The sequence below is a fragment of the Danaus plexippus genome, chromosome 11, assembly GCF_018135715.1.
Source record: "Danaus plexippus chromosome 11, MEX_DaPlex, whole genome shotgun sequence".
Taxonomy (NCBI): Eukaryota; Metazoa; Arthropoda; class Insecta; order Lepidoptera; family Nymphalidae; genus Danaus; species Danaus plexippus.
The window spans coordinates 5,118,252-5,134,176 of NC_083544.1; the positions used below are offsets into that span (position 1 = coordinate 5,118,252).

General features: G+C 32.0%; 1 protein-coding gene across 18 annotated transcripts in view; it reads left to right on the forward strand.

Annotated features, from left to right (window-relative positions):
• LOC116765521 (protein still life, isoform SIF type 1) overlaps positions 1 to 15,925 on the forward strand; it is a 76,023-nt gene that overhangs the window by 51,302 nt on the left and 8,796 nt on the right. For 12 of the 18 annotated variants that reach the window (XM_061521850.1, XM_061521844.1, XM_061521843.1 and 9 more), the window contains 15 exons: positions 657 to 839; positions 1,679 to 1,879; positions 3,529 to 3,753; positions 4,825 to 5,011; positions 5,487 to 5,601; positions 8,123 to 8,277; positions 11,433 to 11,542; positions 11,920 to 12,114; positions 13,368 to 13,562; positions 13,738 to 13,846; positions 13,930 to 14,109; positions 14,213 to 14,350; positions 14,420 to 14,577; positions 14,872 to 15,059; positions 15,452 to 15,593. In XM_061521850.1, coding sequence (XP_061377834.1) covers positions 657 to 839; positions 1,679 to 1,879; positions 3,529 to 3,753; positions 4,825 to 5,011; positions 5,487 to 5,601; positions 8,123 to 8,277; positions 11,433 to 11,542; positions 11,920 to 12,114; positions 13,368 to 13,562; positions 13,738 to 13,846; positions 13,930 to 14,109; positions 14,213 to 14,350; positions 14,420 to 14,577; positions 14,872 to 15,059; positions 15,452 to 15,593 — 2,481 coding nt within the window. The remainder of the gene's footprint in view (positions 1 to 656; positions 840 to 1,678; positions 1,880 to 3,528; positions 3,754 to 4,824; positions 5,012 to 5,486; positions 5,602 to 8,122; positions 8,278 to 11,432; positions 11,543 to 11,919; positions 12,115 to 13,367; positions 13,563 to 13,737; positions 13,847 to 13,929; positions 14,110 to 14,212; positions 14,351 to 14,419; positions 14,578 to 14,871; positions 15,060 to 15,451; positions 15,594 to 15,925) is intronic. The other 6 variants (XM_061521851.1, XM_061521846.1, XM_061521856.1 and 3 more) reach the window with 1 other exon arrangement.

Here is a 15,925-nt window from a genome sequence, read left to right on the forward strand (position 1 = left end):
ACTACGACCTAGGTTTCACTGATATATTCATGGTTCTATTTCACTTTCATACAACGAATAAAAATGTTATAATTATAATTTTCATGTAATCTTGTTATAATTTGAAATAATTTTCAAATAATATTTAACGACATCATTATTCCTAAACCAAATGAAGAAAATAAATGAATACAAAAAAATCTCTAAATATAGTTTTGAATCAAAACTTAATATTGTATAAATAATTAAATTTAATCATAATAGTCGCAGGTTTTCATGTCTTTGCGGTATTGAAAACACGGCATCGTTTATTTCAAATGGAAATAAAATCAGTTAAGGAATCGTTTTAAAAACAATTTCATTATCAATTATCAATTTCAAAAAAAGCTCGGCAATTTTTTTTGTGACATTGGATATGTAATCCTCAAGTATAGGAAAAAGTTTTTTTATAATAAATCCAATGACATTAATATAAATATTAAGGTTTTGGGATTCAACAAATTTCATCGCACTCTGATTTTTCAAAAATCTATACAAGGGTTCAAATAATTATTCTTGTAATATCATATTATTTCTTAAAATTATTATTAAATTCTATGATAGAATCCACGTATTCAGGTACAATTAAAATAATAGTAACAAGGGAATAATATTTAAATTATCAATATTATGTATAGGATCACAAACTCAAACACATGGCAGATCTTCAGCAGTCGGTCGTATCAGACCCGGAAACAAGAGCTCAATTGGCCGTTCAAATGCTGCAATGGGAGGAAAACCTCGAGAGATTGCACTGCGAACAATTCAGACTCCGATGTTACATGGCGAGCTTACAGAGCGGTGAACTTCCTAATCCTAAGGTGCTCAATTTTGTTACCTATATCCTATTTGAGAAGAAAGTGTTGTTACTAACTGGTTTACAAGATTAGAATCATGAGAAGTGTTATAAAATATGTATGTCAAACTTGTTCCTATTTTTATATTATATATTAATATTGAATCATTTCTAATAAAACCACTCTGGAATGATATTGACAGCATTCCGAAATCTGGCTTCGAAGACGAAATTGACAGATTCGTTGACCGAGAGGAAGAGAATATCTGTTACGACGACCCATGTCACGTCAATAAATCACTTTTCAACACCAGTGATGACAATGATCTCGTGTTTTGATCTCATTATAACAATTTTACTATTATTAAGTACTGGAATACGTCATTGTTAATTAAACTTGACAGTCTTTTTATAAAAATATTTTAACTGCGAATTTTCAAAGTAAAATGTTGTCCTATTTCATGATGTCCAAATTACATCTGAACAAAATTAAGTTAAAAACATTTGTGAGTGATACTCAAAGAGAATGACTATGTACTAAATTGGTGACGCAATAAGAAAAGCAAATGAAATTTCTCAATTCCATTCGTACACCATATTAAAAGTTACATAAATTCCTACTTTTATCTACAATGTTCCCTCGGGGTTTAATAAAGGGGTGATATAATTTGATGTTTGGTGACGTAGAGACTGGAATGTATGAATGTAATTATTGTTCATGTTTTCAATTTGATGTCCCGTCATTTATGAAGTATGTACGTGGTTGATCGGACATCGAGTGTGAATTTGAAGTTGGGCGATTGAGTATGATGACTGTTCCGACATGGAGTGCGATGGTTGTTCCAAATGTGATGGTTATTCCAGTCGTTGCTGACGCACGTATCTCGAGGCACCAAGACCACTTTGAACAAGCTGGGGGTGTTTACGGTGTCCTCGTTCCACGCGTTCATCTGTGCTCGTTCTCCATCTTTACTCAATAACTTACTGGCTGGTCGCGGCGCCACCAAACGACGCGCTCCCAACCTGTCCAGATCAAATTCTGGATCTAGCCGACGTTCTATGCAGGTATTTATTAATAAAACAAAAGCGGTTTTATGGATTGATATATATTTCTATTTTATAGATAAAATTTTATAGTAGCGTTTTAATCTCTTAAGTAATTTTAATCCTAGATTTCTTTATATAGGACTTATTTATCATTAAAGCAACTAACAAAATGTTTTTTTTTATATTTTTTTATATTTATCAAAAGCAGTTCGATATGAAAGATGTTTATGACATAAAAAATTGATATTCCATTAAAGATTTTTATGTTTGCTTGAAATGCAAAACATGTCGTTCTTTTTGAATAAAGAAATATAAATTTATCTAACAACATATATGTATCACAACTCGGCTACACTCAGAAATTTTCCTGTTATTAAATAACTGTTGGCTATAATTTAACTGTATCCATTTATTCACATTTAAGTGAACGAATTATTGTACAAAAGTATTATAATACAAAAATATAATCCATGCCGTATTATACTTAAGTAAAGGAACGTCTACAGGATGAAAAGTTTCGTGCTCTGTGTTATTATAGGAAGTCTAATATACATCGTCACGAAAGCGACTATTACTTTGTTACCCACAGCCGCCGGCTGCCTGTCATTAGGCATTTCGCCCTTGTTAGGAGAACAAATTACAAGCACGTCTCTATTAAGTAAAACGGTAAATTGTTTCAATGAAAGTCATGCAACGAACTTATAACGTATAAAATATATATATATTTCAACAGTGTTTTAATTTAATTAATTATGTTATAATATAGTTTAATAACAAGCTAGCTTTTGTGCTAGATTTGATTAAGTGTTGAATCGAAAGTTATATAATTAAATAGCCAATTAACTGATTGGCTGTTACCCGGCTAGATAATTATAGGACTGTCGACTACCACCAAATCATTGAATGTAGTTCTATTTCCCGTTACGAAATTCGAAATGGGTCAAACTACAAATATGGTTGAATCAACAAACGACGGAATGGGATGACAATTCCGTTCACCGACGCAGAACACCAACTCTATTTGGCATGAAAACTTGTAATACACATCGACAAAATTATCCCGTCATACAGCCTGATAATAACCGTTCCATAGAATTTCAATTTAAATTTCTCTCTATTTCTGAACGATCCTCAATATTTATTGTTTTTTATCCTAGCATTTATGAATCGATTAGCGTACCCGGAATTTTAGTACGTATAAGTGTACTTCGCAATGTTTTCAATGTTTTACATGTTATTGTTTTTGTATATTTATTTAATTTATTATTATTTTGTTCTTTAATTTACTAATCATTTTATTTGTGTTTCGTCTTTATTGTGTGAAAAATAATTAATTTTTTAGAGCTGCCGATGTCGTTAAATTTCTTGGACTTAAAAATATAAATACTAATAATAATTGGCTATGAACGCAAAACAAAGGGAACAACCTACATAAATTATATTTTTTTATTGTTGGTGTCATAACTACTTCAAATTTTAATTATATTATGCACGTAAATCAGTTACGCTGTGTTCTTATTTGTAGTTATTTTTATATTTTAAAGTAGATATAAAATAATAAATCCTATTCGTATCTATGAATTTTAATTGTATATTATTTTAGATGTTTGATGAAATAGATTTAGTTTAAAAAAGGATAATGAGAGATAATAATTTGTATGGCTCAGATGTCTCGCGAGGAAGGTGAAGCGGCCGTCAGGGTATCGTTACCCGAGGGCACCACCGCAACTGTGGGCGTCAGGGAGGGTATGTCTGTGGAGGAATTCCTCGCTGCAGCCTGCGCTAGACGATCACTCAACCCATTAGAGCACTTCGTCAGAGTTAAGAAACGACGGGATATGGAAGATCATAATTATTTTGTACCACATAGGAGCGACCTCATCGAGACATATGTAAGTATTATGTTATATTAACGACAGGTACTAATTGAAAACGTTGAACGTTGAAAAATTTTAGAATATTAAAAAAAATACAGATTAAGAACCGTAATTTCTATTACCAAAATAAGTTTAATACTATATAGGAAACAAATGTGCCAGTCAAAAATATATTAACGACGTAATCCACAAACAATTTCATCGTAATAATTTACTTGATAAGGCTTAGTCACTTGTAATTGAATAACTTGAAAATAATCGGAGAGTCTGGAAGTTTAAATATTCAAATTTGTTTTAATAATTGTATAGATATAAAAAATTTGTTCATAAATCTTGTTTGTTATACACCAATAAATCAAAAACTTGGAACTTCACTTAAATGTTGTTACAAAATCAATTAATGAAGAATTTAAATTCAGCCATAAGTAAAATTGAGAAGAAACGCAATGCAGTGAAACTTCGATTGAAAAGGGTCTGACAGTTCATATTTTAATCCAGGCTTCAGTTTTATAGACTATTAGTTAGGATATAACTTGCTGACGTATTAACGCACTTTGAATTGAATTATAATTTCCTTTGTTCTCTTTTGGAAAGCTAATTTAATTTACTGATACTTTTAGTCAAAATTTAATAAAGCTCTGAAATATTCCTGCGTCAAACTTTATACTTAGTCCTTTATTCTATCCCAAGCTATTGTATGACCCTTCTGAAATTGTGTTAAAGACCCATATCACATAGTTTTGAGGTGTAAGGTGTAGGAGCTCTAACTTACATGTTGCTTAAATGTCACTTACACGATCCCAAAACATTTTATCGTTGTCATCTCTAGAAACATCTTACGTTAACAATGAGCAGAGAAATACAGTCATGTATACAAAGCACATAATATAGGTATATGAAAACTAACAAGTTAGAAAAGTCAAACGAACTTGCCGGAGGTTATAACTTACAAACTTTATTATCGGACAAAGTCCATCAATACTTTTAATATCTCACTAACTATCTTAGATACTATTGTAGAAATAATAAAAGTGTGATAAGTTACTATTATTTGATACAATGTTTTATTTTTTTCAAATAAAACAGCTCCATACACATGAAGTCGTGGAAGTATGTGCGAAGATTCTGTATCAAGTAGAGCTGCAGCGGAATACCCTGGAACAAATGTGGGGCTTCAGTGTGGAGGCTGAACTCATAGAAAACGCGGAACGTCAAGACGAACTCTGCTGTTACGTCAGTCGTGTTGAGGACAAAAGCGTTGCTATGCAAAATGGTACGACTACAAAAAAAATAATTTAAATAAATACAATACATATATGACATTTCCGAACGTTAAACCTTTTCGCAATTTTCCACTCTAGTTCAACAAATAGGCCATTTATTTTTATTTTTACATGTAGCAAAAGTTTTATCGAGTTTCAATTTCATGCGTTTTCAAATAGGTTTCTATATGAACAAATATAAAGACATTCTTTTTTCAATTTCAGATTTTAATAATGTAACTTTTATAAGCTTACAATTTTTAATATCTTCATTACTCGAATTGTGAAAGGACGAATCTCACACATAATAATAAAAAATTTTAAATGCAAATTATTTTTCTTAGTTAGGTATAGGTTTGAATTATAATCAAATACACCAACCACCACAACTCAATACACCAACATATTATTTCCCACTCCATTAATTAAAACACTTCACGGTGTTATTAAATATTGAACAGCCGAGTTCACAATTTATTTTACCAGGTATAATTAAAGGCGACGAAATAATGGTGATTAACGGGGCGATCGTATCTGACCTAGATATGATGTATTTGGAAAGCGTATTGCAAGAGGAACTCTCGCTAGTTATGATGATGAGGTAAGTTTTTTTCCAGACAAATTACCATTTTTATGCAATTCCGTCGATCGCCGGATGGGTTAACTTCTGTTCATTAATCTACTTTACATGCATTCGTTAGCATCGATTCGCATAAATTGGTTTAGTGGTGGAATTTGTTATGGACTTCCTGGGCTTTGTAAAAGGACTCTTGGGATAAGAGGAGCTAATAAAACGGAAGTCAAAGTGTAGTACAACGCTCCCGGCTGGGATGAAGCGCTGGGAAGGCTCATATCGCCATTTCCCGCCCTCATACACCTGACCTTTGGACCGCGACAAGTTTACTGAAGCGATCGCGGCGACCTACATGCTCCCTCCTGGGGTGGCTATGAAGCAGATTAATGAAGGACTCCCTGGATTGAATCATAAAACATCATCATAACATCACCATAAACAACTCATCGTTTTCTTTTTAAATTAAAAACAACGTTTTAACTTGGAACACTTTTGCATTTCATCCTGACTTTACAAAAATTTTAAATTGATAAATGTTAGTCTTCGTATCGTTTCTGATGCCACTTTTTATTACAACATGATGATGTTTATACCTATATAAAAACGCGGAGGTACAAAATCATATTTAGTATAACTTCAAATTATTGTATTGAACGTAACGGTAAAGAAAATGTTTGCGTCATTGGGTCCTGTAAAGTCAATAATAACCTGGCAGCCCTACTATCCGCCCTCCGGCCCGCAGCCCTCTCACCGTCCATTTGTGTCTCCGCGAGCGAGCTCTTGACGTGCCGCGTGAAATATCCCTACACAATTCTTATATCGAATAAACACTGAACATGCTATCTTTGTGAGCTTCTTTGTCTTAAATTAATTAAACCTTTCTTGTTCACAACGCATAATTGGTGAGTTTCCTTAATATAAGTTCACTTGTTTTCGGTAAAGCGTTTAGGATACTTAATGAAAACCAAATTACTGTCTCTCATGATTTAATTATACAGTGATCAGTATAATATGTAATTATATTCATATTTGCTTGTTATATGTACTCATATATAAGGAATACAAAAATTAACGACACAACAATATTAGGCTTACATGTCTTCGCTAAGTATAAAATCGATCAGGAGACGATATTATGAAATAGCCAAATCGCGCATGTGTTTGTAATTAGACCTTTTCAAACCTGCTTAGATAATCAATAGAGACTTTCCGTAGAACATACACTTATTATAATTTAAATATGATTTATATTTTCATCTTAAAAGATATAAAGTATTGAGTTTGATATTTTTATATATTTTTATGATTAAAGATACCTAATCAAATAAAACAATAGTTTTACAAAATATAGTATACTATTCACTGATGAATTATTGACAATAATCAAATACTCATATAGTTGTTACAATTTTCAATTGAATAAGGAACATTAAAGGAACGCAAGCAAAATAAGACTATTTATATATTTTGTGATATCTGACTGTTTAACAAATAAAAATCTTTTGTTAAACATAATGGTACTCCTAAATCTCCTTAATGAATTCGAATCATAATTTAAATTATGGTAACTGATTTTTACAGGTCACAATTGGCAAGAATCAGCTTTCTTATATTTTACAAACAAATCTATTCAACATTGTATCAAACTTTGCCTCTTATTCCTCGCAAACACGTTTATTAAAAAATGCATGCATCAATATTTTATGTTGTCAATATATATTCCGCACAAAACAACCCTCAATTCGATATCAAGTCCAATTAAGGTATGACTATTTCGAAATGATTCCAATTACTTGAGGAAACAATACAGATATTGCGGTTTCATTATGTCACTTTTACGCAGAAGACTTTTCATTTATTTCAACCTACTTTCTCTTGGATCTCTAATTTAACCACTAGCGCTCTAAACGTAGAGAACAGATGTCTATGCATCATGTGATTTGCATACAAGTCGGCTGAAACGGAACTAACGGAAATAGATGGCACGATGCGCTCAGCCACACGGAATATAATGAATTTCATGAATGCAAATAATTTCATAATTGGATTTAAAATGGGAACGGACAATGATTACTGTTGAACTATCCGGGGACGCTGAATGTATCTGATGGAAAGCTCAGAATTACATACGTACAAATGCATGTTTGATATGTTCCTAAAGAAAAATAATTGGAATGGGTTCTTTAGCAAAACTTTTTAAATTGTATTTAGCAATAGAGGACAGGTTCATAACGAAACATCTAAAAGTATTTATATCTATACATCGCTTTATTTACAAAGATAAAATAACTATTCAATACCATGTAATAACGTTAATGGAGATAAATCATCCTAGGAAATGACATAGCAAACACAATAATATTAATTTGTTAAGTGAGGGAATTTATTACTTCATTAATATAATTGCACACGGATCATATTAAAACAGTCATCCGATGTACCAAGAAAGTGATAGGGTATATTTATACATTTCATTCATTACAATTTCAATACTAGGTATTTTAATAAAAGACGATACCGTAAAAAGTAAGGCTACGTGGTAATGCAGGTCATCTAGGACGGAGCCGCCAGAACTAAGCGGAGTAATGCGAGCTGCCACAGACGACATAATCGATTCCTTAGTGTGTCCGCCGCCGCCCAGCGAGCCTCCAGTCATCTCCGATGACATGATATCAGGACTCATCGTACCAGCGCCCGCATGGAGTAAGTATCTAGATATATTTGATAAACGTTTCACAGGGTAAACAACTGATTCAATTGAATTACCTTAACAATAGAATGCTGTTATAAAAGTATACTTGAAAATCTCATAAAGCATTGTATTTCGTATCTGTTGTTTCAAATAACACCAAAAATTAGATGCTGCATTTTCAAACGATTACATCATTCAATTACCATCAAACATGATTATTGACGAACTCGAAAACCATCGCTATATCGAATGCACGTTGTTAGCTGGAAATGTGAAAGCAAGCACAGAGCACTCAATTTCATATACGTAGTTCCGACCTGCAGCTTTCAACAACCATAGAGGCACTTAATCCCTCAAACTAACGAGGCGTCATGTTGGTAAAATTAAATTAAATCATAACGAACACTGCTCTATACATGTATGTATGGTGAAGAGATGCATACATGTAACGAGATATTGAACTAAACTTGCAGTGGATACTATGTGTACAAACTCCTTTGGAATAAATACCCATATAGTTTATAAGGAACTTTATGCTTCATTCAATTTTCGTGTCTACGTTTAAACATCAGTTTATGATTATTATAATACTGTTTATTTTCCGAATTAATCTTAACCTCCAATACGTTTCAACATTTAAAATATAAACTTATATCACGAATAATAATAACTTATATACTTAATCTGCTTGGAATAAATTACATATTTTGTAATAGTATTATCTGCCTGACTAGCGAATAGAAATTTTTCGCCTACATAATATTTGGCATCGGTTCCGACTATCTTCAAATTTTATTGGGATCCAATATCATGGCTATCAGCCAGTATCATTAGAAGTCCATCGAAGATTATAATAAAAATCATTCGGTTTTCCTGTTAACGATTCTTGTTTTTTATTTTTTCTAATCAGCAATTCTGGGTTTCTGTTATTATATTCAGAAATAAGAATATTCTACATTCTTTTCGAGTGAAAATATTTCACAAACTCTTTTAATTATAACATTAGCGTGTTATATACTAGCAAATATTCAGATTTAAGTTTGAAATATGTGAACGTGACATATTTTATTGAAACGTTTAGTCCTCTATGAAACTCAGCTATAATACGCATTAATTTTGATGGATATATTAAGAGCACTTGCATGGTTTTGTCGAGTTAATTACAAATGGAGTTCTTTGTTCCCGTGGATCGGTTTTGCTGTTGTAGCGTGGTCATTATTTTATACAAGAGAGCCAGAATTACAACGCTCTTAAACTATTCGCTCTACAATAATTTTTTAATTAATAATTAAAAGTGACACTAAAGTCTTTCATTTAAGTTTTACCGACACATTATCTTGAACATTGGAGTGCTTTCATAATATTTCTTATAATTCTACGCTAATCCCATTTTTCGAAATGGTCTATAATAGTAGGTTTTTTGATTCTTTCTTAACACTTCTAATACCCATTTCTCTTTATCTATCCCTCAATATTTTCATTATAATTTTTATGAATATATATGTTTCTCCTTTTTACGCTTCATTTAAATTGGAAAAGAAACGTTATCTTCTTTATTAATAATACAACTGTAGGAATTTTTAAATAAAACTATTAGTTTTCGGATTATACTACGTGTATTTTATTATTTTAAAAACTACATACTCCCGACGTTTATATAAAAAAATACGCATAGTATAATACGAAAAATAATAGTTTTATGTAAATGAATACTTTCGAAAGTATTAGATCTCATTATATTAAAATTTTTCTTCTACAAATAGAAGACAATGAAAATCAGTTTAATAGAAATTAAATTTCTTCAGCTAATTAGTTCGTGATGGGTTATTAATCAAAATGAATCCGATGTTAATATAGATTACGTAAAATACAGGAAATAGCCGTTCTACTCCAATAGCGTTTTCAACTTAATAAATTGCTTCTCTTCCTCCACAATAGAGGAAAAGCATATCATCGGAGAGTTAACGTTTTCAATTAATTGTCTTGAAGTCCTCTTCGATAAAGTAGGCGATACAAGAGGGTACACCGAACACGAACTACATTGTAACCCTATTCATTTGTGATGAAGTAGTAATTTAGATCACTAACATGGATAGCAAATCAGGTTTCAGAATTGGAATTTAGAGTTGCCACTAAAATAAAAAATGCAAAAGCATACTTGTATCCATTCATAACATCAATTTAAGATTTTGCGTTCAATCAGAGGACTGCCCTCCTCAATTGCTTTCATAAGTAGAGTTTTATTTGAGAATTAATAATATTATTTCATACAAAAAAATTTAACAAGACGTTTCCTTCATCATATTTACTGCTTTTATCATATTTCTGATACTATTCTGCAAGAATTTCTCTATATAAAATGAAAACTACATTCCACTTCTATTTATAGAGAAATGTATCTAAATGTATATTGTATTGTACGTGCTTTAATATTATCACATTTATGCACGAGCTCACTCTTACACGCTTAGAAGTATTTTAATATGAATATTAAATACGAATCATAAAATAACTTTTGTCATTTTTAATAGAAAATATTTTCATTTCAAAGAAACCTCGTTGTGTGTCATTTGCTGTTTATTCAAAAAACGTGTTTCATGTATGACATGAAATGTATATTTTTATTTTTAATATATGAAACTAAAACGGTTGGAATAAAAAATAGGTTACTGAAAATTCAAACTAACTTGAAAGCAAAACCACTCATCGCGGCCTCCAAATAAAGGTCGTGACCCTTTCCGTAGGCTGTTTGCTTGCGCCTGATGTCGACTTACCTCGACCAAAAAAACTCATTGTGTCACTTCTTATCACAAAGCAGGCCTGGCATGAAAGTTGTAATTTTCTCACTGACGTTGAAATCTGCTACATTTACAAAATATACCAGCAGAATTATTACGCTATTTGACCCTCCGTCTATAGCATACTTATGACGAGCTAAGTGTAGCAATAAAAGAAGGATTACTTTATAACTCGTAATCAACATTTTTCATAACTAATAATTTTGTTCTCTTTATGTCATATCCTTGTTAAAAATATTTTAGGTGAAAAGGTCATAATAACATTTTCCTTTTCACTTATGTCGTTACGTGGCTGCTTTACTTTTAAAAAATGTTATTGGTAGTAACGAAAACAAACATTTTTATTAATTTATGCAATTTTAAAACAGGCAAAGAATTATACAGTCCAGAGACAGAAATTCATGGAGAAGCAACTAGTACGGGCCCACCGAAAGTAAGCTCTCGTACTAATTCCTTCGAGATCGAGAACCTACTCAAGGTACTTATTAAGGATGCCTTGACTCAAACGCTTCTCCGCTCATTCATACACTCTTCACCCGCCAGAATCGATGTTTCAATTCTTTGTAGCATCGTATTCTCTCGACGGCTCGAGCACATGCTTCAATACGAACCCAAACTCTAAACGATATCAATTAAACCTTAATTGACATTTTCATATTCTTAATTGTTATTTACGCATGCTACTATTCCAAAAATATATTGGATCTGCTTGTCTGCACGCCAGGCTATCATTCATATATTCATCAAATTCAACATCAACGTTTCCAAAGCCATTAGGGCTAACGTTGAACACAAAATCGTCACATAACATTTGCGCTGCGTAGTAATAGCTTTATATGGGGTGGGTATAACTAGAAGTGTGGACGTGTCCGTGTGCGGCAGAGCGCGGAGCAGGTGACGGGGTGGTGTCGTTCCCCTGCGGACACGCGCCGTGGGAGTCCCACCGGCAGCACCAGCGCCGCTGTCACACCATCAAGGCATCTGTCGGACGCTGACAAGCTGAGGAAGGTGCTTATGGAGCTTGTGGACACTGAACGAGCTTACGTCAAGGTTGGTAAACATTTTGTTCTGAACATCAATTTCTGTTTCGATTCTCGAATGCTTTATGAGTTATGCTACTTAGAGAGTAACAGGTCATAATATAATAAATACCATTCATGTTTGTCGACTACTATACTAAACAGTTTCTACATATTAAACATATTTCATAATAATAGTAAGTTACTCGTTGGATTTTCTGATTTAAAATGCTGTCCTACTCTAGAGCTTTCTGATGTATTAACGTAAGCACATGCTTATGTAGAGGTATATATATTTAAAAAAACTAAAAATTCAAAATTACTTTATTAAATTATATTAGAATAAGAACTTTGACGATACCTTTTTTATGTGCGAAAAATTATCAATATTTTATTTATAAAGATTTTCAGTCTTTATTTCTATTTAGGTTATTTATTAAAATATTTTGAGTAGACGGAGTTATTTTAAGGATCTAAAATCTACTCAGAATTTTGGATGCCCCGTCACGCCCGATTACCCAGATAGGTTTGTGTGCTTTGAAAAACTCCTTTTGACGCATGATTAATCTGCATTCTAATAAAGAGTGACAAAAATAAATTTACTCATTTTTCTTCGTTATTGATTAAAAATTTATGATTTTTTTGTTTATTAAAAATTTTTTTTTTTCAAAATTTTACACGGCCTTAAATAAATCGATATCAGAAATTCTCCAATTTTTAACCATCAAAAGTAATAACGTGGTTTTTCTTTCAAGTCATGAATAACAAATGTAACTTTTTACTAAAGAATATTGACCCCATTATGTATTTCATTCATCATTGTAATATTATATTATTAATTTGAAAAAGAAGACAATGCCGTCCAAAAATATCAAATTTCCGTGTGGACTAAAGTAAGTTATCAAATTATATAATAAATTGCGATTGACAGTAATAATATTATCCTCTTGGCCTTCACATGAGAAGCAACTTAACGAAGTTGTGGACGAGACTGCGAATTAATTTACGATCAATTTGCTTCAACTTGTAATAGTGTTTTCGGACTCAAGGTTTAAGATTTTATAAAGAAAATATCTTTTAAAATTGATTACTTTGTAATAATATTATAATATTGAGATTATAATTCGGCTCTGAAACATGTTGACTAGACAGCCTGGTGGCAGAAAAGTTTAAGTAAAAGTAAATTCTTTGATTAATCCGACACCTGCGGAGCTGTCCAACTGTCAATCTAATTAAAATGTTTGCTCCTGATAAAATATTTCATAACTTTAATAATACTTGCAGCATTTAAACAATCTATTGGAAAATTACCTTGAACCGTTGAAGAAGGAAACTTTTCTATCAAACGCTGAAATCAACGCTCTGTTCGGAAATATTCAGGAGATAGTAACTTTCCAAAGACAATTCTTGCAAAACTTGGAGGAGGCGCTCGAGGCCGAACCGAACTTTAATCATTTCGAATTTTCAAATCAGTTTAAGGTAAATATTATACTGTTACTCTTTTTTAATTTTCTTGTACAATCTTAACACTTTTTCAGGATTACAAGTAATAAAAAACGTATCTAACAGACACTTTTTTACATCACTAATAGTAATTTCTTTTGTAGAAGTGAAGATTCTTTGAATATTTATAACATTTGAAATAAATTTCCAGAACGTTCTTTTCGCTGTTGGGAATGCCTTCCTCTATTACGTCAACCATTTTAAATTATACAGTTCCTTCTGCGCCAGTCACAGTAAGGCACAGAAAGTTTTACATCCAAGTGAGTTCTTACGTATTTTACTTAGGACTGTTTCAAAGGAATATATTCTTATAGAATTATTTTTATAAAATATTTTTCAACAGATGAAGGCAATCAAGCGCTTCAAGAATTTTTAGCAGCTCGTAATCCAAAGCAGCAACACTCGTCAACGTTGGAGTCGTATTTAATTAAACCAATTCAACGAATCCTAAAGTATCCATTACTTCTACAACAATTGCGAAACTTAACTGACGTAAATTCCGAGGAACATCTTCATTTAGTAGGTAAGTCGCTTTAGACGTTACATTTATATCTGAAGAAAAACAGATTGCTCTAATAAAACTTAATACTCAACTTTATCGTTATTCAATAAACGCTCCATCGCAGAGGCTTTGAAGGGAATGGAAAAAGTGGCGGAACACATAAATGAAATGCAACGAATCCACGAGGAGTACGGTGCTATATTTGATCATTTGTTTAGACAACACCAGAAATCATGCAAACAACCGATCGACCTGAGTCCTGGTATAATTTATTTGATTGCTCATCATACGTATCTTTGAAGTCTTTTTGTTAATGTTTTGAAACTTTCAGGAGATCTGTTGTACTATGGGGGAGTAGAATGGTTGAATATATCAGACTTTTTAGGTAAAATAAAGAAGGGTTTGGAGTTGCACGCTATGTGTTTTGTATTTAAATCAGCCGTTGTCTTCCTTTGCAAAGAAAGACTGAGACAAAAGAAAAAGTTAATGGTGAGCTACTCGCTTTTTAAATATTCACATTTTACCGCAATTGTTTCGAAGTAATGAGAAATATTACTACCTAAATTATTTTTTTGTCACTTTAATTATATAATGATTTAGAACTATTTAATAACTGCATTAATTTACATTCAAATAATTTAACATATTAACAGCGTGTATCTACTAGAATTATTCGAACCCCGAGGTACTATGACATACTGTATAATAGTGAGCTATACTGCTTCGAAACATATTTTAATGTAAACGAAATTTTAAACTATATCGTGCACATAATATATACAGGGTGTATCCACAAAAAATAATTCGAATGAAGTGGAAATAATACGTTATCAAGTACTAATACCGGTGACGGAGGTCCAGGTCCGAGCCTCTTCTGCTAAAGACATGGATAGCCACTTCCTTTGGGAACTTATACACCTGAGGAGCCAACTGCAGCGGCGCTCCGAGAAAGTATACGTTCTGTCCAACAGGTTAATATACAACATTATAATTTCAATAAATCATTAATTACGAAGATTGCAAAACATTTTGAGTAAAAGCAACGGTATCTTACGAACATCTTGTGTTACATTGTCAATTTGTTTTAATCTAGTTTTTTATAATTATATTCTATAACTATATGGTTCAGGAAACACAGTTTTATAGATATAAGTTAAAACTAAATATGTCGCATATATTCAATGGATAAACTTGTTTTTGGTCATCTTAAATCACGACCGTATGTTATGTTCGGACCATTTGTCCAGTTGCTGAGAATTATGATAATTCTAAATCGTGTCATATGAATTCATAATCGTTGTCTTTTTACTATGATAAATATTTTGACTAACATTTAATTAAATATTTACGTCCTTATCAATAGTACGGCGGATTTCCGTAACGCATTCCTCAAGACAATCAGACAGATCATTCGGGAGTCGGTCCGCAATATGTCCCTCCCGAGCTCTCGGCCTGCGCCTGCGCCACCTCGGGCGCCTAACACACTCGACCGACCGAAGCATCAGGTCAGTTTATTTCGATAAATAAAAAGTCCAATTTTCGCAATTATATTTTTGATTTCAGTGCATTTTTATAACTTTAGAACTAATTACATGTAGCATTTTCATCGTTAACTTAATTTTTTGAAATATCAAGTAAAAAAAAGTATTCCAAAAACGATGAATGAAATCTGAAAATATTTACATGTATACTGTTTATGACAAACTAAAGATCATGACATCAGGTATGTCCCACAAAAAAATGATGGCTTTTGTGTTTCCTTTCACAAGAAAATTCAGTGTGATCAATATTGTGTTAGATATATATATATATATGTATCTATATATATACTATTAAC